The sequence below is a fragment of the Tetrapisispora phaffii genome, chromosome 14, assembly GCF_000236905.1.
Source record: "Tetrapisispora phaffii CBS 4417 chromosome 14, complete genome".
Classification (NCBI taxonomy): Eukaryota; Fungi; Ascomycota; class Saccharomycetes; order Saccharomycetales; family Saccharomycetaceae; genus Tetrapisispora; species Tetrapisispora phaffii.
This window is the reverse complement of record NC_016533.1, coordinates 97,703-117,382: the sequence shown is the minus strand read 5'-3', so window position 1 is coordinate 117,382 and position 19,680 is coordinate 97,703. Positions and strand designations below refer to the sequence as shown.

The 19,680-nt window shown below is 33.7% G+C and overlaps 5 protein-coding genes and 1 non-coding gene across 6 annotated transcripts; 3 read left to right on the top strand and 3 right to left on the bottom strand.

The window, feature by feature from the left end:
- Positions 1-427: 427 nt before the first annotated feature.
- TPHA0Ntrna12L lies at positions 428-546 on the bottom strand. The gene is made up of 2 exons: positions 508-546; positions 428-472 (listed from the first exon to the last, which is right to left on the bottom strand). It is a non-coding gene; the product is annotated as a tRNA-Leu (tRNA).
- A 1,191-nt stretch (positions 547-1,737) lies between these two features.
- On the top strand, positions 1,738-3,594 carry TPHA0N00545 (uncharacterized protein; the record flags this gene model as incomplete). The annotated part of the gene is made up of 1 exon (XM_003688221.1): positions 1,738-3,594. One exon carries the CDS (start codon positions 1,738-1,740, stop codon positions 3,592-3,594), a length of 1,857 nt encoding a protein of 618 aa, XP_003688269.1.
- Positions 3,595-5,602: 2,008 nt separating this feature from the next.
- Positions 5,603-10,333, top strand: MYO2 (myosin 2; the record flags this gene model as incomplete). The annotated part of the gene is made up of 1 exon (XM_003688220.1): positions 5,603-10,333. One exon carries the CDS (start codon positions 5,603-5,605, stop codon positions 10,331-10,333), a length of 4,731 nt encoding a protein of 1,576 aa, XP_003688268.1.
- Positions 10,334-10,644: 311 nt separating this feature from the next.
- On the bottom strand, positions 10,645-13,257 carry SCD5 (Scd5p; the record flags this gene model as incomplete). Its single annotated transcript, XM_003688219.1, has 1 exon — positions 10,645-13,257. One exon carries the CDS (start codon positions 13,255-13,257, stop codon positions 10,645-10,647), a length of 2,613 nt encoding a protein of 870 aa, XP_003688267.1.
- A 455-nt stretch (positions 13,258-13,712) lies between these two features.
- On the top strand, positions 13,713-14,522 carry TPHA0N00520 (uncharacterized protein; the record flags this gene model as incomplete). Its single annotated transcript, XM_003688218.1, has 1 exon — positions 13,713-14,522. One exon carries the CDS (start codon positions 13,713-13,715, stop codon positions 14,520-14,522), a length of 810 nt encoding a protein of 269 aa, XP_003688266.1.
- A 271-nt stretch (positions 14,523-14,793) lies between these two features.
- Positions 14,794-18,750, bottom strand: MIP1 (DNA-directed DNA polymerase gamma MIP1; the record flags this gene model as incomplete). Its single annotated transcript, XM_003688217.1, has 1 exon — positions 14,794-18,750. The coding sequence occupies one exon, from the start codon at positions 18,748-18,750 to the stop codon at positions 14,794-14,796; it is 3,957 nt and encodes a 1,318-aa protein (XP_003688265.1).
- Between the last annotated feature and the right edge of the window lie 930 nt (positions 18,751-19,680).

Genomic DNA, 19,680 nt, shown 5'->3' with positions numbered 1-19,680 from the left:
GGGTTCCAAGTCTTATAATTTAACTGATTAACCAAAATAAGTTATACCTTTAGTCTGACGAACCTATAAACGACAGACCTCATCGCCGTGTATACCCGCGTCTGCTTTATTTACATTTTTGTCGTCACAATGGAAATGTCAATATTTACATGCATGCGTAACGTAACTTTGTTTAATAAACAGTCAAACGAACAACGTAACACTAACGAGACAGGACAGCGGGAACAGACGTGCTTCCACTGTTACTTCAGACAGTAGAATCACCCCTCTGGAACGTAAAAAATTGATGAAACCATTGATGGGACTCCAAGAAAATTGAAGCTGGGTATTGACAATGCAACTGTACTTTAAACTAACTAAGGTGTAGTTCATCTTGATTGACTTATATCACAAGTAGCTGTTTAGAGTAAAAACAAAAAATAATTAATGGTTGCTAAGAGATTCGAACTCTTGCATCTTACGATACCTGAGTATTCCCACAGTGTAACTGTAGCCAAATAAACCAATACTTGAATCAGGCGCCTTAGACCGCTCGGCCAAACAACCGCTAATTGTTATGGAAGATGCTGAAAGAGAGTGTACAAAACTACTCAAGATAAAGAAACGACAGCAGCTGCGATACCAAGTTGAATATGTTGGAAATGTCACTGGTCGTATAAGTGACTATACGATACCAGATATTACCTCTTTAGGAGACTATTGTTGTAAAACTGAAACAATAGTGCCTGCAAGAATGTAATAGCAGAATTTCTAATGCATAAATAGTACTGTAGAGCCATCAGCCTGCCGTACGTGTTCAACTCGACGACGTCGTCTCGTTGGACAGAACGGCAGATTGAAATATTATGTATATATAAACCCGGTAATCAATAGTTAACAATTCATTGATCCAGGTCCAAGAGACCAGAGAGATTAATCTAATTATAGAGTATATAATTTAACCACATTTTAATATATTAAAGCAATGAATTCATCTATTGAGTAACATCAGCCTTTTGTTTATATATTAAAGGGATAATATCAACAAAAAGAAGCAACAAGAATATATCTGTGAATTTAGGAATTGTGTTTTTCAGTTTAACTTTACCTCCATTAAGCTATCCTTTTGACGCTGCAATATGTGTCTGTCGTTGTTTTTTGTAATAATCAGATTTCACAAAATTAACATGTACAGCTGCCATCAATTATTACCATACTAAATAGGTCTAGACTCATAAGCTATTTAAAGTGTGTTCTAAAAGGTGAGACTATATTCCACATGTTATTGTGTCCTTACCTTCACTATATATTAACCATAGAATCTTTTGACATCAACTGGATAAAAGGATGCCGTCAAACTATCTGTCACATAAAACGCCACAAGGTAAGTTGGAAGCACAATTACTGTGAGAACTCATTTTGTGGATACCAATACTATCAGGTAACTTGATCAAGAACGGTTCTCTTGATCTAGTTTTGAATGAAAATAGTTTGTGGCATTCAAGTGTCATTAAAACCAGATTAGAAAAATATTTGGTATAAAAAGGGATGTCAATTGACTTTATTTGATTTATACTTTTGTTACTAATTCACTACATTTCCTGTATTGTTTATTTATTATGTGTATTTTATTAAATTTATTTTATTTATTATAGTTCTTCTACATAAAAAATTATAGATATAAAAAATACTTTACGTAGTCAACATTTATATTTATAAACCTTTCGAAAAAACCTCAAACAATAAGCACTATCAATCATGACAGTTCTTATTCAAACTTCAAGTGCTGCCATGTCATCAAACTGGGATAATTATTCCTATGACAACAACTCCGATAACTCTTCTTCAAATAATTACGCAAAGTTGGAGTTATCCCAATATATTGATAATCTTACTAACAATCGTTGTGGTTCAAACCTAGAAGCTATACAATCTAGAAGTGCATTCAATAATAATATTGTCTTAACGAACAACTCCGACGCTTCGAGCGTCACAAATTCATGGAGCGCCAGGTTTAAAAATATGTTCGAAAAAAATATTAACGTGGACGATAGCTATGATAGCTTTGATAGTTCGCTATATACGGATAAATCTTCCATAACAAAGCCATCTCCATGGTTCACTAGACTATTTGATAAGAGAAGTGGAAAGGAACAGTCTCAGAATTCTTCTCACCAAACAGAATCTTTCCACGCCACTGTACTTCCTGAGTCAATTTGTAACAGAAAATACGAAGAAACTCCTAAATCTAAAATTATTGAAGTAGAATACACAAGATATAGCCAGGGTAAAGTCGAGAAAACAGCAAGCACAGGAAATGGTTCGTTGAGAAATACTAGATCCAAAAACTGGTTCAAAACTGTCTTTAAAGGTAAGAGCGAGGCATCTGAAGTGTCGGAATATCCAGGCCTAGTGCAACCCGAGCCTGAAGTTTTAGAAAACACATACAGTGACGATTCAATATATGAATCTGAAAAATTAGAATATCTTCCTATAAAAATTGACATTGTTGACGTTGGCTCTTTATCCGTCAGTGATTGTCTAACACCTATAAACGACGGAAATCACAACATTCCGTCACCTCCTTGGGACTATAGACATGAGTATAAAAGGCTTGATGATAATTATAGGAAAAATAGTGGTGAGAATTATGACTACAATAATGAGCATGTGGAAACTAGTACTGTTTATAGCAGTTACTATTCGAGTAATAATGTTCAAGAATTAGAAGCAGAACTTAGCGTAAGACAAGCATCAATTGATACATGTCTATTCCAAGAGCAACCAATACTAACTACAGCCAGCGAAACTCACTCGTACCCAGTTGTGTCTAAACATATTTCAGGGTTCTGTGACGACTCCGTATATGAGAGTCGAGTAAAAAATGACAGCTCAGAAAGAAAAGCTGGAAGCCATCGTGACTATACAAACTGTATAAATCCATATACACCCATATTAAGAGCCAGAATAAGAGAGGAAAAAATCGCATTACTTAATAACAAGAGTAAAATCAACGATAATGCATTCACTGAACCAGAACACATGAGAATTTTTCAAAAAGATACTTATGATGAAGAATATTGTGAACCTAAAGGAGCGTTTAGTAGACATTCATCTGGTAGTGATATCCTTGAGTCAGAGCAAACGAAGAAACAAACAACTACTTTAGTAGATGTTCAAGAAAAACAGGTATTGGATCCAGTTCAACCTGTTAATTCAGAAAACTTAAATAACAAGAAGTCTAAAAATAAAAATCGTGAAGTGGAAAACAGAGCTACCACTAATTATTGCTGCCCAAAATGCTGCTATTGTGATGAGTCTGAAGTGGATATGTCATATTACTATAGAAATATAGAACCTATAACTATACATGAAAGATTTATTCAAATAATTAAAAGAACAAAATATAATTTTAGAAAATTCATTAAAAGAAATAACAAAAAAGAGTGGATATTATATCAACTCCAAAAAACAACCGATGAGGTTTTAGATAACGGTTTATTAGTATGCGAATTAATTGGTGATATGTTAACAGACGTTATAGAAAAGGTGGAACCATTTCCAAAGTTGCTTCAATGTGCTGTTGGCCATGTATGTATGAAGCTAGCACATTAATTGTTGTAGATTCGCATTAAATCACATTGATTGACTCAATTAGCCTGATCAACTAAATGATTCAATCAATGTTATTTAAAGGGAATCAAAAGAAAAGGATCGTTCCACATTCGTTCTAAAGAATATTGACTGAACCAAGAAGTTGTTCAGGTTAATTGGGTCAGTCAATGTTATCTTTACTACGACAGGTCACGATATTTTTTTAACAATATATGATGCTAATAAGAATACCCATTCCATTTTTCTATCAAACTCTGTTTATGCACCTTAACATACCAGCAATTAAATTCAATACCAAACAACCCTTCAATTAAATCCGTTATTAATATTTTTCCTCATTGAGTCTATACCATTTGCAAAACAATATTATTATAGTGGTTATAAAATAAAATAAAATAAAATAAAACAAAATAAATTAAAATAAATTAAAATAAAATAAAATAACAAAATTCATTCCCTTTAAATCACATTGATTGACTCAAGTAGTCTGAGCAACTAACTGGCTCAATCAATATTACTTAGAATGAAGTGAATAGAAAAGGATTTTTACCTTTAAAGTCAGACGTCACAAAAAAATAAGTAAAAATATAGAAACAATTGCTCAATAATTATTAAAACTAATTAAAAAACATCTCTGTAGATCATAACTTTGTACATACCAATAACCTTTTGCATACATTTAATTGAATTTATATCTGTTTATTAAGTAATAAATTTCGGCTACAGTTTATTAAAGGTTAACGTGTAGTAACTAAAATACTGTCAGTGTCAGAATTATTGTAGTGTATGTGACAGACTAAGTGTTTATGACACCTTGAGTCCAGAACCAATTGATGACTTACTAATTGGATAGAAGGTTCTGGAACAATTTTTCAAATGGTAGATGAAAACTTTATACTACAATGTAAATAACTACGTGGTAAACACAGATGTACAATACAACACCTAAGACCTTAGGAGAACGACTGAACACGTACTGTGTTTATTCAAGTATGAGATAATTTATATATTAAGAGGACATCTAACTCTATATAGATTTGTACTAAATATATTAATAAAGAAACCAATCGATTATTTAACTATTACGAAGATGGACTATACTAGAGCAACTAACGTGTCTAACGGCACTAGCTTAGATGTTGGTACTAACCAACATAAGCTTGTTTCTCCATACGTTGAACTAGTACTGGCCGAGTCTAAAGATACATTTACTACAACAGCAACATTCATTGGGCGCTGTGATACGGACTAGCTCATGGAGTCGCATACATAAAGAGACTTCCTCAACTGAGATCCCATTATGTGTACTGTAGTTACTATCTTTATATAATAAAAAATAATCAGTTTCACAACCAAAACTAGCACTAAAAAGTACACCATACGCCTATACCCCCAGTGTAAGCGGCACTATTAGGACACTACTATACATTGTTGTTACCGTTAAGACTTAACAGTCGTAAGATTCTATTCCTGTATATATCCGCTCGCCACAGGCGACTTCCCATCTTGAACCTTGTTAAAGCCTGCTGCTTGCAATCTGTCTTCACAACTGGTAGCATCCCAGGTGCTGACACTGACTCCTGGCCTCAGTATCTATGCTCGCTGGTGCCGCAAACAGCTGCCGCAAACAGCTGCAAACGGCTGCAAACGGCCTCACGTTGACATACGGCGACACAATTGCTGGTTTTGTGTCGCCTGATCGAGCGAGGAGCTGCGCGGTGTGACCCGGACACGAGCCTGCGCGTGGCCGAACGCGTCCGTGTCCGTTCGTGTTTGGGGAGCGGGTTTGCGCTGTTCTTAAAATTTGTGTTTCATTGTTTTTGTGGCTTTTGGCGATTTCTAAACAAGTCGATTCTGAAATAACTATCACTGGTTCAGATCTTTGGAACTCTGAGGTGCGACTTGCTGTTGTGGGGTATATAAGAGAAGGGCGGTGCGGTGACTACATACAGCTGTACACTCCACCATACACACACACACACACACACACACACACACACACCTCACCATGTCTTATGAAGTCGGCACTCGTTGCTGGTACCCGAACGAGACGCTTGGGTGGATCGGCGGTGAGATCACTAAGAATGATCTGGCGGATGGAAAGTACCATCTCGAATTGCAATTGGAGGACGGCGAGACTGTCCAGATCGTGACTGACTCTCTCACCAGGGAGGACGCAGATGCCAGCGACGCCAGCGCCAGGGACAATCGCGCAAGCAGCCTGCCTCTATTAAGAAACCCTCCGATCTTGGAATCCACAGAGGATCTGACTTCTCTTTCCTACTTGAACGAGCCAGCAGTGCTACATGCAATCAAACAGAGATACTCCCAATTGAACATATACACGTACTCGGGTATAGTTCTGATCGCAACCAACCCATTCGATAGGGTCGACCAACTGTACTCTCAAGAGATGATCCAGGCGTATGCAGGAAAGAGAAGAGGTGAACTAGAACCACATCTGTTTGCAATCGCAGAAGAGGCATACAGACTGATGAAAAACGATAAACAGAACCAGACTATAGTCGTCTCAGGTGAATCGGGTGCAGGGAAAACAGTTTCTGCAAAATATATCATGAGATATTTTGCCTCCGTAGAGGAAGAACATTCAGCAATGAATGATGATATAAAACATCAAATTGGAATGTCGGAAACCGAAGAAAGAATATTGGCGACTAACCCAATTATGGAAGCCTTTGGTAATGCAAAGACAACAAGAAATGACAATTCATCAAGATTTGGTAAATATTTGGAAATCTTGTTCGATGATGAGACTTCCATCATTGGTGCAAGAATGAGAACTTATCTATTAGAACGTTCAAGATTGGTCTACCAACCGAAAACGGAAAGGAATTATCATATTTTTTACCAAATGTTAGGTGGATTATCACAAGAGACTAAAAAGAGTTTCAGTTTAACTGATGCAAGTGATTTCTTTTATTTGAACCAAGGTGGTGACACTACGATTCAAGGTATCGACGATGCCGAAGAATATAAAATAACGGTGGACGCTTTAACTTTAGTTGGTATAACACCAGATATTCAACAAGAACTTTTCAAAATTTTGGCCTCTCTTCTACATATAGGTAATATCGAAGTTAAAAAGACAAGAACAGACGCTTCTTTATCCTCAGATGAACCTAGTTTACAAATAGCTTGTAATCTATTAGGCATTGATGCATTCAATTTCGCTAAATGGATAACTAAAAAACAAATTACCACAAGATCTGAAAAAATTATTTCAAACTTAAACTATGCTCAAGCTGTTGTTGCCAAAGATTCTGTAGCAAAATTTATTTATTCCGCTTTATTCGATTGGCTTGTTGAAAATATTAATGAAGTTTTATGTAACCCAAATGTTACTGATAAAATTAAATCATTTATTGGTGTTTTGGATATATATGGTTTTGAACATTTTGAAAAAAATTCTTTTGAACAATTTTGTATTAATTATGCAAATGAAAAATTACAACAAGAATTTAACCAGCATGTCTTCAAATTGGAACAAGAAGAGTACGTTAAAGAAGAAATCGAATGGTCATTCATCGAATTCAACGATAATCAACCTTGCATTGACTTAATCGAAAACAAGTTAGGTATATTATCACTTTTAGATGAAGAAAGTAGACTACCAGCCGGTTCAGATGAATCGTGGACACAGAAATTATATCAAACTTTAGATAAACCACCGACTGATAAAGTATTTTCTAAACCAAGATTTGGACAAACTAAATTCGTTGTTTCTCATTACGCTTTAGATGTTTCCTATGATGTCGAAGGTTTTATTGAAAAAAATAGAGATACTGTCTCAGATGGTCATCTAGAGGTATTAAAAGCCACTAAAAATGAAACTTTATTAAAAATTTTACAATCATTAGACAAAAATGCTGAGAAAGTGGAAGAAGCTAAAAAAGATCAAAAACCTGCTAAAGTTGCTGGTAGAGCCGTTCAGAAAAAACCAACTTTAGGTTCAATGTTTAAATTATCACTGATTGAATTAATGGCTACTATCAATTCAACAAATGTTCATTACATTCGTTGTATTAAACCTAATAATGAAAAAGAAGCTTGGAAGTTTGATAATTTAATGGTTTTATCACAATTAAGAGCTTGTGGTGTATTAGAGACAATTAGAATATCATGTGCAGGGTTCCCATCAAGATGGACATTTAATGAATTCATTTTAAGATATTATATTTTAATTTCACCAAATGAATGGTCTACTATTTTCCAGCAAGATACTACGGAAGAGAATATTATTGATTTATGTAAAAAAATCTTAGCTGTCACAGTTAAAGATACCGCTAAATACCAAATCGGTAATACGAAGATTTTCTTTAAAGCTGGTATGTTGGCTTATCTAGAAAAACTAAGATCTGAAAAGATGCATCAATCAAGTGTATTAATTCAAAAGAAATTAAGAGCTAAATATTATCGTAAACAATATTTGGAAATCAAACACTCGATTTACTTATTCCACAGTTATGCAAAAGGTCATGCTACCCGTAATGCTGTCGAAAGAGAATTTCAATCAGAAGCTGCAATTAAAGTTCAAACCTTATACAGAGGCCATACAGTACGTTCCCATGTTAATGGAATTATTTCAAGTATTGTTAGAATTCAATCTAAATTAAGACAACAACTACTTCAAAAGGAATTATACGCTAAAAGAGAACTTAGCGCTGCTGTATCTATCCAAAGTAAGATTAGAACTTTCAAACCAAGATCTTCTTATGTTACGACAAGAAGAGACACTGTCGTCGTACAGTCTTTGGTTAGAAGGAAAATGGCCCAAAGAAAATTAAAGGAATTGAAGAAAGAAGCTAAATCCGTAAACCATCTACAAGAAGTTAGTTACAAATTAGAGAATAAGGTTGTTGAATTGACTGAAAACTTAGCTATGAAGGTTAGAGAAAACAAAGATATGACTGAAAAGATTCAAAACTTACAAAAATCTTTAAACGAATCCGCTAATGTTAAAGAATTGTTAGAATTACAAAAATCAGAACATGCAAAGACTTTAGCAGATACCAAGTCTGAATATGATGGCACTATTAGTGAATTCCAGAAAAAACTTGAATTATCAAAACAAGAAGTTGAAGAGACCAAGAAAGAACTAGAAGAAATGGTTACAAGGCATGAACAATTAAAGATAGAAGCTATGCAACAGCTAGAAGAATTGAATAAGACCAAACAATTGTTATCTGAATCCAGCACTGAAACTACAGATTTACAAGGCCAAGTAAACTCCTTGAAAGAAGAGATTGCTCGTCTACAAAATTCCATCAAATCGGGCGCTATAGCAGTCGGTGCAGGTGCTGTAGCTACAGGTGCTTCAAATTTCAACGCTACCCCAAGACACAGCAGAAGGTTTAATTCTCAAGATGGTATTATACCTGATGGTGTTCCTCCAAGTCCATTAAATATCTTAAGCAAAACCGTTAGTAACGGTGACGATGTTAAATCGACAATCAGCACAATATCTAAAATTAATGATGAATTATTCAACTTATTAAATGATACCAAGGTTTTGAATAAAGAAATAACAGAAGGTTTATTAAGAGGTTTCAAAGTTCCAGAAACTGGTGTTGCTATAAGATTAAGCCAAAAGGAAGTCTTATATCCAGCTAGAATTTTAATTATTGTCTTGAGTGACATGTGGAGATTAGGTTTAACCAAACAAAGTGAAGGCTTTTTAGCCGAAGTGTTAACTACTATTCAAGATGTTGTTAGAGGCTTAAAAGGTCATAATATCATCCCAGGTGGTGCATTTTGGTTAACAAATGTTCGTGAATTATATTCTTTTGTTGTTTTTGCTCAAGAATCTATTGTCAACGATGAATCATATAACAAAGATTTGAACGAAGAAGAATATAATGAATATGTTTCATTAGTTACTGAACTTAGAGAAGATTTTGAATCTTTAAGTTATAATATTTATAATATCTGGTTAAAGAAACTACAGAAAGAACTACAAAAGAAGGTAATTCCTGCTGTTATTCTTTCGGAAGCTTTGCCAGGGTTTAAAAACGAAAATACCGGTTTCTTACCAAAAATTTTTGGTTCAACAAGTGAATATACTATGGATGACGTCTTAACTTTTTTCAATAACATCTATTGGTGTATGAAATCTTTCCATGTAGAAAATGATATTTTCCGTGATACGGTTGTTACATTATTAAACTATGTTGATGCAATTTGTTTTAATGATTTAATTATGAGACGTAATTTCCTATCGTGGAAGCGTGGGCTACAATTGAACTATAACGTCACAAGATTAGAGGAATGGTGCAAAACTCATCATATTCCAGAAGGCGCCCAATGTTTAGTACACTTAATCCAAACTTCTAAATTGCTACAATTAAGAAAACAAAATATTGCCGATATAAAGATTTTATGTGAGATTTGTGCTGACTTAAAGCCAATTCAACTTCAAAAATTAATGTCATTGTATTCCACTGCTGATTATGAACAACCAATTTCTCAAGAAATTTTGAACTTCGTCGCTGATAAAGTTAAAAAGGAAGCTGCTACCAACCCAAGTAATAAATCGAAACTACATGCGGATGATATTTTCCTACAGGTTGAATCTGGACCTTTTGAAGATCCATTTGTCGGTGTAGAAACAAGACAATTCGGTAAAATCGAAGCTTACATTCCTGCATGGTTAACATTACCAACTACAAGAAGGGTTGTAGAACTAGTAACACAGCAAGTTACTGTACAAGACACTAATTAGGTAATGTATTTTACGTTTATCATCACTATTGATGAATTATACCCATGAATATATAACTATAAATATATATATGTAGATATATACATTAATATGTATACTATTAAATTTTACTTTTCAAAGTTCTGTGATTGAATACAAGTTAAATATTCAAATAAAAATCGATTCAATTTAATTAAATGATATGAACTAATTTAATCATAATGATTATAAGAAATATAATTTTCTGAAGATGCATGTATTCTTTGAGTATGACAACAAATATATATTTTTGTAAAAAATTTAACAAAAGACAACACAAACAATTAATAATTCTAACGTGTACCATAGGCATTTTTCAATTTATCAACTTGATTCTGTAATGACTGAAGATCACCAAGAATATCTCGCTGAGGTGCTGATGTTTGTTGTTGTGGAATACCAAATTGTGGAATTTGATTCTGGAATGGGGCCCGTGCATTTTGCATCATTTGTGGTTGAGATTGGTTTTGAATAATTGATTGTGGCTGTTGCTGATATTGATACATATTGTTATTATTATTATGCAAATTAACAAGATTTGAATCCATTCTTGTAGGTTGAGATTGATTCATATTATTGGAAACATTACTACCAGATACGTTAGAATTATTGATGGATGGAGATGGTGTATGAGATAACAAAGATTGAAAATAGTTATTTACAGCAGTAGAACCATTCAAAATCTGAGTTTGCTGTGCACCTATCGCCTGTTGATTTTGATTCATATTCATATTGTTCCCGTACATATTACTTTGAGGTGGAGCGCTATGGTGCGGTTGTAATGTATTTGTGTGCGGAACTCTCAGTTGTTGCATTTGTGATATTACTTGTTGTGGTTGATTGGATTGGAAATGTTGCTGTGGTTGAATATGTTGCTGCTGCTGTGGCTGTGCACTGTGTTGAGGTTGAAGCATATGCATTTGTTGTATCGGTCTAGAGTTGGGCTGCAACATAGAAAGTGGTGGCGTAGCTTGTGCGCTATGTTGCGGCGAAATTGAATTCATATGGAATTGTCCTGTTTGCTGGGATGTTACCTGGGGAGATATGTTATTATTAAGAAGCATATTGCTAGCAGCGTTTAAATTCGAATTATTACCTATGCTGTTCATGCTATTCACGGTGTTCATTGTATTCATATTATTTATATTGGCATAGTTTCCCATATTATTCGGATTATTCAAGTTCCCCATATTATTCATACTATTTATGTTGTTCGCATTGTTGATATTATTGATACTGTTAATATCATTAACATTGTCAATTAAAGTATTATTAGCCATTCCTCCAGTGTTGTTTGGACTTCCTAGTACGTTCAAAATATGGTCCTGTGAATTTGAATAAGTCATATGTTCTTTCATTAAATGATTTGCAGAACCGGTAGCAGTTGGAGTTAATGATGCAATAGAAGAAATATTCTGCGTATGATTAGAGGCTACTTTATCGTTTGGCATACCAGTGCCGAAGCTGATTGTCTGAGGTTGAGATTCGTACTGTTGGGATGGCTTTGATGAAGCATATTGACTACGCATTAAATAGTTAGCAGAACCAGTGACCGTTGGTTTCAATGGTTGCAATGGTTGTTGAGAAGAGTCAATATTAATATCTGGATTACTATTGACACGATTAAATTCTTGACGAAACAAATGATTACCGGAGCCTGTAGCAGTTGGTTTAAGAGGCTGCAAAGGAATCTGCTCTGGCACACCGTTATTTGTATTGCCTCCATACACATTTTGTGATTGTTGTAATGTTTGTAAGGATCTTAGAGTGGCAGAATCCGGCGCTTGAATCTGCTTAAAATGTGATAGAGAATCTTGCATGTCAGCCAACTCCGCTTTTTCTTCTTCTGTTTCCTGTTGTTCTGTAGGTAATTCAGATACTAAGGCAGAATTACTTTGACTTCTTTTAGCCATCTGAGATAAAAGTTGATCCATTGGCAATGTAAGATCTAGCGGACCACTAGGAACTGAATTAGAGGTTGCCTCAGTATTCGAATACGCAGAACTAAAATAAGATTCATCAGCATCATTCGTAGGAGCTGAATCTTGATATTTGACTTCGCCTGAGAACCTAACTTTCTTATTAGCAGAATTCAATACCCTTCTGCGGATTCTTTTATTAGGAGATTTACCTGTTAATAGTAAATTTGTGAATGAATCAAAATCAACTCCTTCCTGTTCTGGAACGTCAACTTCCTCATATACCTCTTCTTTTGTGCATGCTAAAATGGAACGTGGTGAAGGGATTGGTGCTGGTTTTGCAATCATTACTCTCCTTGGTAACGATTTTGTCAGCAATGATGTAGAAATTAATCTAATAAGAGCAAAAAATTGACCAATATTCAACGAATTTTTACATGTTCTAAAGATATGCGTAACCCAATCTTTTAATTTAGCTGTGATATTAAAGTTCTTCATAAAATTGAATACATCAGCTATAGTAACTAACTTGTTATGAGTCTTTGCAATGATGTAGTTGTACCATCTCAAATACGTTCTGATTTCTTCATTGGACAATTGTGACCGTGAAAGGGATAAAGGAACCTGCAAGTCGTCTTGAGTTTCTTGATACCCAGCTAATTGTAAAGCATTCGAATCAGAAGGATCCGGCTCCAAACCCTGATTATCTGTATTTACTCGAGCTTGCGTTGCATATGGGTTGTTTGTATTTGGTCGTGCTTGAAAGCTCAATTGAGAATCTGATTTATTAATATTTTGCAAGTTTCCAAAACCCATATTAGATGAGGTACCTGAAGTAGCAAAATTTGTGGGAGTGCCGTTGAAATGGTTCTGATTTGAAAAATTGTTGGAAGTTCTATTTACTCCTGTAGTCACTGAAGCAGTAGCAGTAATACCCCCTGCATCAGCACCATTTGAACCAGGATTGTTTAGCCAATCAAATGACATCGTAGCATGCACTATCTTGTGATAAATTCTTAAATTGCAGAGAGAAATCAATTATTATATCCTACAATTACGATTTTATAATGACAAAAACAATAAGGAAAGTGATAAACTTAAAACCAATCTCCTTTTTAAATTGATAATATTGTTCTTAAATGTATATTTCAGTATCTCTATATTTTTCAACTTTTACTTTTAAGCTATTATCCTATTTTATAATAGGCGTTGAAAAAGAAAAAGTTGCAGAAACGAAGTCTTTTTGAAAAATGGAATAAATTTAACTCAAAATAATTTAAAATTCGATATATTTAATGGTGAAACGTTGATCTACTAAGGTTTAGAGATGACTCCAAGTAGATCATTCGTTATACTTTGAGTAATGCTTAAATAGTTTAGGGAATTTAGCTGCTTAAGAACCCTCACAGATGTACGCAATTGGTTATCCTGTTTAAAGAATAATGGCCAAAAAGAAACAGAAAAAGAGAGTGATCTTTGGCTCAGATAGTGATGACGAGGCTACTAGTGACAATAACAATACCAGTGACAAATTTGATGCATATATGAAGGCAAAGGCTAAGAAGGTGAAAGTGAAGACCACCAGAGCTCAAGAGAGCAGCTCAAAGCTATTCCAAGAGCTACCTGATCAAATGATAGAATCTCAGACTCCGGACAAGCCAAACATCTCGATAATCAATAACATGCTGAAATCTCAAAAAGATCGTGAATTAGATAAGATATATGCACAATCTATAAAGATACAAGCTGAAAGAGATCTTGACCAACATCCAACGAAGCCTGAGACCCTAAACTTTGTTACTGATAATTATAAAGACAAGAAAGCAGAATATGAAAGGGTACAGCAGTTAATGTTGAAAGAGGAAAAGATAGCCAGCAGTGCTGGTCCATTAGAACACAGTTTACACAATTCTGAAGGTGTTGCCTCATACATTCTAACAAAAAAGGATGTAGGAACGCCTCTTGTCATTGACAAACCGGTGGAACAAAATAATGCATCAACTGTAAATGAAGTTAACCAAATGTTTCATAATGACATCTATAGACCCAAGAGCTATGTTAGAAGATCAACCTCTAGTTCGGAAAATAACCTGTCAAAGTCACAACAAATGTTACAAACCATCGACAAAGAAGTTAAACTTGAAGCCACTAAAGAGTTTCTCAAGAGCAACATACACTTGTACAATTTAGATGTCCTATTGAAAGAATACTTTTCAAGGGTTGAAAAGCAACGCTCAAGTATTGAGAGATAGCCGACAAAAATGTATTACACATATATCATTTGTGAAAATGTATAATTTGTATAATTTGGAATATCAATATCGTAACCGGGTCATGTTTTCCTATTCGTTCACCACATCTGTTGGTCACCCCATTCGTCTTAACTTTAATAATATGAATATATATTCTTTTATTACAACTACTTACATTAAGTGGTAAATGAGTGTCCGCGATGCATTATTATTTATATAAAATTTATACTGAATATGAATTCCGTTATTCAATTCGATTTCTAATTTATCATTATTCAGTGCTGTGTTTTAATGACAAAGGCGTAGGTTTCTTTGAATTGACTTCACTTGGAACTAAATTTGTCCTTTCGTTGTCTTTGCGAGACTTGTTTCTATTTGAAACATCGAAGCTTAACGAATTCTTGTAAATCATTTTAGATTTTTTGGAGTTTATTTGAACCTCTTTCACCGGCTCTCTCAATATATCCTCCACCGCTTTGCTGGTTGAAATCTTAATTAATTTTTGTTGTCTTTCGTTAATGTACTCTTGAGATTTTCCAACTGCTTGATGAAATAAATCAAATGATTTTTTCCTAATTAATTTTTGCTTCTTAGATTTTTGTGATCCTAGGGATTTAGTGATAGATTTTTTGTTTAAGCTAATTTCGTTATCTGCTATGACTTTACCTTCGTTGGTAATATTTTTCGTTACAGCTTGTTGGTCATTTTGTGCGAGAATAGACGTTGGTTTTAGAATTTCTTCATGTAAAATAGAGTAATTAGAAGCATTCAAATAATCATTCGATAGATTATAATTATCTCTTTTATTATCGTTATCATTCAGGTTAGGCTGAATTAATGCTTGATTTTCCATAATACTTGCTTTCTTTCTTTTACCCGTTTTGATATCATGCATAAAATCCAATAAACCATATTCCGGTTTATTTTGATTTTCACTTAAAGATTTTGTTCTTTCATACTCTATGTATTCATTTTCGACTTGAGTTACTTTCCATTTCGAATCCAAAATTTGCATTTTCAAATAAAACTTCGAGAATTCTTTTGAGTAGGCTCGGTTATAGTTGGAAAATACACTATCTCTATATTTATAAGAGAACTTTTCGACTCTAATATCAGGATCAGGATCTCGTAACATACTTGAGGGAATCTTTAATAAATCAGTGATCGTTAAACTTTCTCCGTGAGGAATCGGAATATTATTTGATGGAGTTATGCAGTCCATATCAACTTCTTTTCTCAACACTTTATCAATGTCAACAGCAGAAAAAAATGCGCAATTTTGAGGTAAATCATCAATACCTATTTGTTCGCAAAACATAGCTCGCGTCCAAATATTACTAACTTGTAATGCCATAGCAGCCTTATATTTATCTTCTTCTGAAACTAAAAATCTTATTTCATCATGAATCGAAATACATAATCGAGCATTAATACCATATTTCTTAATTAAATAGCTCATCGAACAGCATAGTAAATGCAAATAATCAACACCAGAAGATTGAATAGCCCAGTTAATTCTTGACGGTAAATATTTATTTATATTTAAATTTTGTTTCATTAAAGAACTTGTTATCCCACAACCTAGAACAGGTGTTCGAGGAACTTCTTGGTTAGCAATGTTTTCTAGTTTATTAAACAATATAGATTCAGATCCACCGAACCAAAATCTTTTAAATATTTTAGACGTTTTGGATTGACCTTTGGTATTTGCGTAAAGATTCGATGCAGCTTCCTTAGCTTCTTGTTCTGATAAGGTCGGATTGAAATTTTTAAGTAGAAGAGATGCAAATTTAACACCTGCACCATAAATTCTACCATAATTAAAGATCTTAGCTTCGTTACGAGAACAACCTAATAAATCAGCAGTCTTAGTATGTAAGTCAGTACCTTCGTTCTTCGTGCCTTCTAAACACATCCAACCTATAGCAGTTCCACCATGAACATTGAACACGGAATCACCAACAAGGGAAGCAATCCATAATTCTTCGCTATCAACATCGGCTCCTACAAAACAATATCCATCAGGGGCTACAATCTTTGCCTTCAATTCAGAACCTATTCTATTTTTTTTAGCATTTGAAGCCGTTAACCAAGTTTTTTCAACTGCTCTCCTTGTAACAGTACCCATTGGAATTATTGGTGGTAAGATTATTGACGTATTATCACCCAGACTATTTTGTGTCTTATTTGATGGTAATGTTTGAAATTGATCTGAAAAATCTTCTTTTTTAACAACAAACTGAGACATTATTCTTTCTCTAGCGGAAATCCAATATGAAGCTGACGAATTAATTTTTAATGCTTCATGAGCATGTTGAGATCGTGACGTCATAATATTTTTCTCAAAATAATGAATATAAGGCTTACTTAACAATGAAGTACAATTAAATTCTGGCCCATTTGGATGTGGAACTTTAAATAATACCGTATCTCCTTTGGCTTTTGGATCCAATTCAATCAGCTCTTCATTATATGCTTGTATAGCAATGTCATCAGCTAAAAGGTAATTTTTCTTTTTCATATTTTCGACATCTTGTTTTTCAACTGGGAAACACCATCCACTCATCTTAGTCCAAACGACAGGTTGACCTTCCCAAGATAATTTAAATAATAACGGTACAATTCTTGTTCTAATTGTGACTTTTGGATCTTTGCTTTCTTGGGTTGGAAACAGAGCTCTATACCATTCTGGATATCCTGGTAATTTTTTTATTGATGGTTGATTAGTTTTCTTGGACATCCGAACTGGTTTAATAGTCCAATCCAGTTGCCTCAACCAAGGATCATTGTTGATAATGCTTTGAAAGTTAGGATCATCTTTGGAATTAACAACTTCATCCATGATTTCCTTAATTTTCTTCTCAATTAAGTTTTTTGACTCTTGATAAATACCCTCAGAATTATTAATATAATTCTTCCATTCATCGTATTTTGTTGGTAAAATACAACTACTTAACGAAACCAACGCACCGAATGATATCGGATGAGGACATTTTTCCATATACAGTGGGAAAACTTTATCAAACACTTTAGAAGTAACTTCTACATCTGTTGCACAATAATTTACTAAATGTTGAAAATTATCAACAATTTCTTGCTTGTCTTTTGATGCGAAGAAATCCCTGGGATTCTTATCCATTTTAATATTACAATGTAGCAATGCTACATCACTCAGCGAGTTCATCGAAGCAACATCTAACCATGGATCTTCGGCGACCAGTGCATCGTTTTCTGGCACTTCTATATTTTCTTCCTCTGATTTTTGCTTCCTTTTTTTATTTTTAATGAATGCTGGTCTTTGTCTTGAACAAAGACCAGATGATGCAACATGTAATGACTGGGTATCAAAGAAAAATGATTTAGAAGGTTTAAAATTATATTCTTCCAACACTCTTGCTCTATCATATGCAACGTTATGACCAATAATTAGTTTTTCTTGCTCTAATGTGTTTAATGGTATCAAATGTTTGTAAGTTCTTGATTCACCAGTTAAAAAAGGTGACACCCAACAGTACCACGCTTTATTGGATACAGCCGTTGCTAAAGTTGCATAATCTGAAATATTATATAACGTTTCTACATCAAATACTAACGTATCTTCCAATGGATATGCAACTTTCTTCGGAATTGAATTACCAAGTTCATACCTATACCATCCTGATTTAAACAACCATATATCTGGTTTTGGTAAAAGTTTTTTAAATTTAGATTCACATTTTTGTTTAAATGGATCGGATACAAACCCACCGATTTTTTGAAAATGTTCATCCAGTGAATTGCCTTGTAATTTAGGTAATTCAAATGATATAGGTTCTTCTATCTTTGTTTTTTTATTTAATAAACCGTGATTCTTCAATAATAATTTTGATAAATCAATCAATTGTTCTTTTTCTTTAGCTGACATCTTTGATTCCTTTTTACTAATTTTATTTGAACCGAATACTTGATTATGTAACGAGTTGCTCAAATATTGAATGCCTACTGGATTTATCCTTGGTTTCTCATTAAAATTTTCATAGTTATCTAATTTAGACGTTTGTTCATTATTGATAATAGTAGAATATTTTCTTACAAGGTTAACTTTGTTGCTATGAGAAAGTCTAACATACTTATACTTAATTGAATGATTTATATCTGTGTTGTGTGCCAGAGTGTTATAACTTTCTATTAATGTTTTTATTGATTTTGTCAGTCGCACATTCATAGACTTAGCATTGTTAAACAACATAATCAAGTTGGTTTTATTTCTTATGCCTTTTTGTTGTCAACCAATGGAGGAAATATATTTTCAATTCTACTTTGCTCTGTGTATGCTATTGTTCACTTTAATAACAGTTTACACAATCTTTAATTTACATATGTTTTTCTCTTCTTATAAATATGTTTTATGATGGTTAAACAGTCAAGAAAAAAAACGTTAAACTGTTTGTTTACATTTCAAAGTATGTTTTATTACATTTTTATTCGGTAAAAAATTTAGTTGACAGTTATCACTAGTAAAGTGCTACGCCAAAAGTCTTTATCTTTCGCCTTACCTTGCCTAGAGAGAAAAACAAAAAGAACAAAGAATAAATATAAAAGAGTAGAAACTCTTGATCACGTGGACGTATATATTGTTTTAATCTACCACTCTTGCCTGTGTCGTAAACCAATACCAATAAAACGTAAAAGAAACACTAATCGAACAATTATAAAACCAAATAAACAATACTCACTTGTAATACCCACTGTCTCGGCGGTATATCTCTGAAGAAATCCCCAAAAGGAAACACTAACAATTATAGTAAGATAAATGTCATAAGCGTAACAACAGTACTAGTACTACTAAAAACAAACAGGCAATAAATAAAAAAAACACAACAAGAAAATTTAGCCGCCAGCACCAAATAAGAGGATATTAAAAGGAAAGAAACTTTTTAAACAAACAGGAATCATGAGGCCTTTATATACCCCATTTTTTTTTCTTTCCCAATCTAAATGAAATAAAAACGACACAAAAACATGAACCCCCTGATTCCTTTACATGCAGAACTCTAACTAGGAAAAAAACGAGATCGGCGGCTAAATCTTTTTTTGCCACCCACTTCTTTCGATTTTGTATTTGTTTTTGTTTTTGTGTCATATTTAATTCGAGTGACTTTACACAATGCAATATATA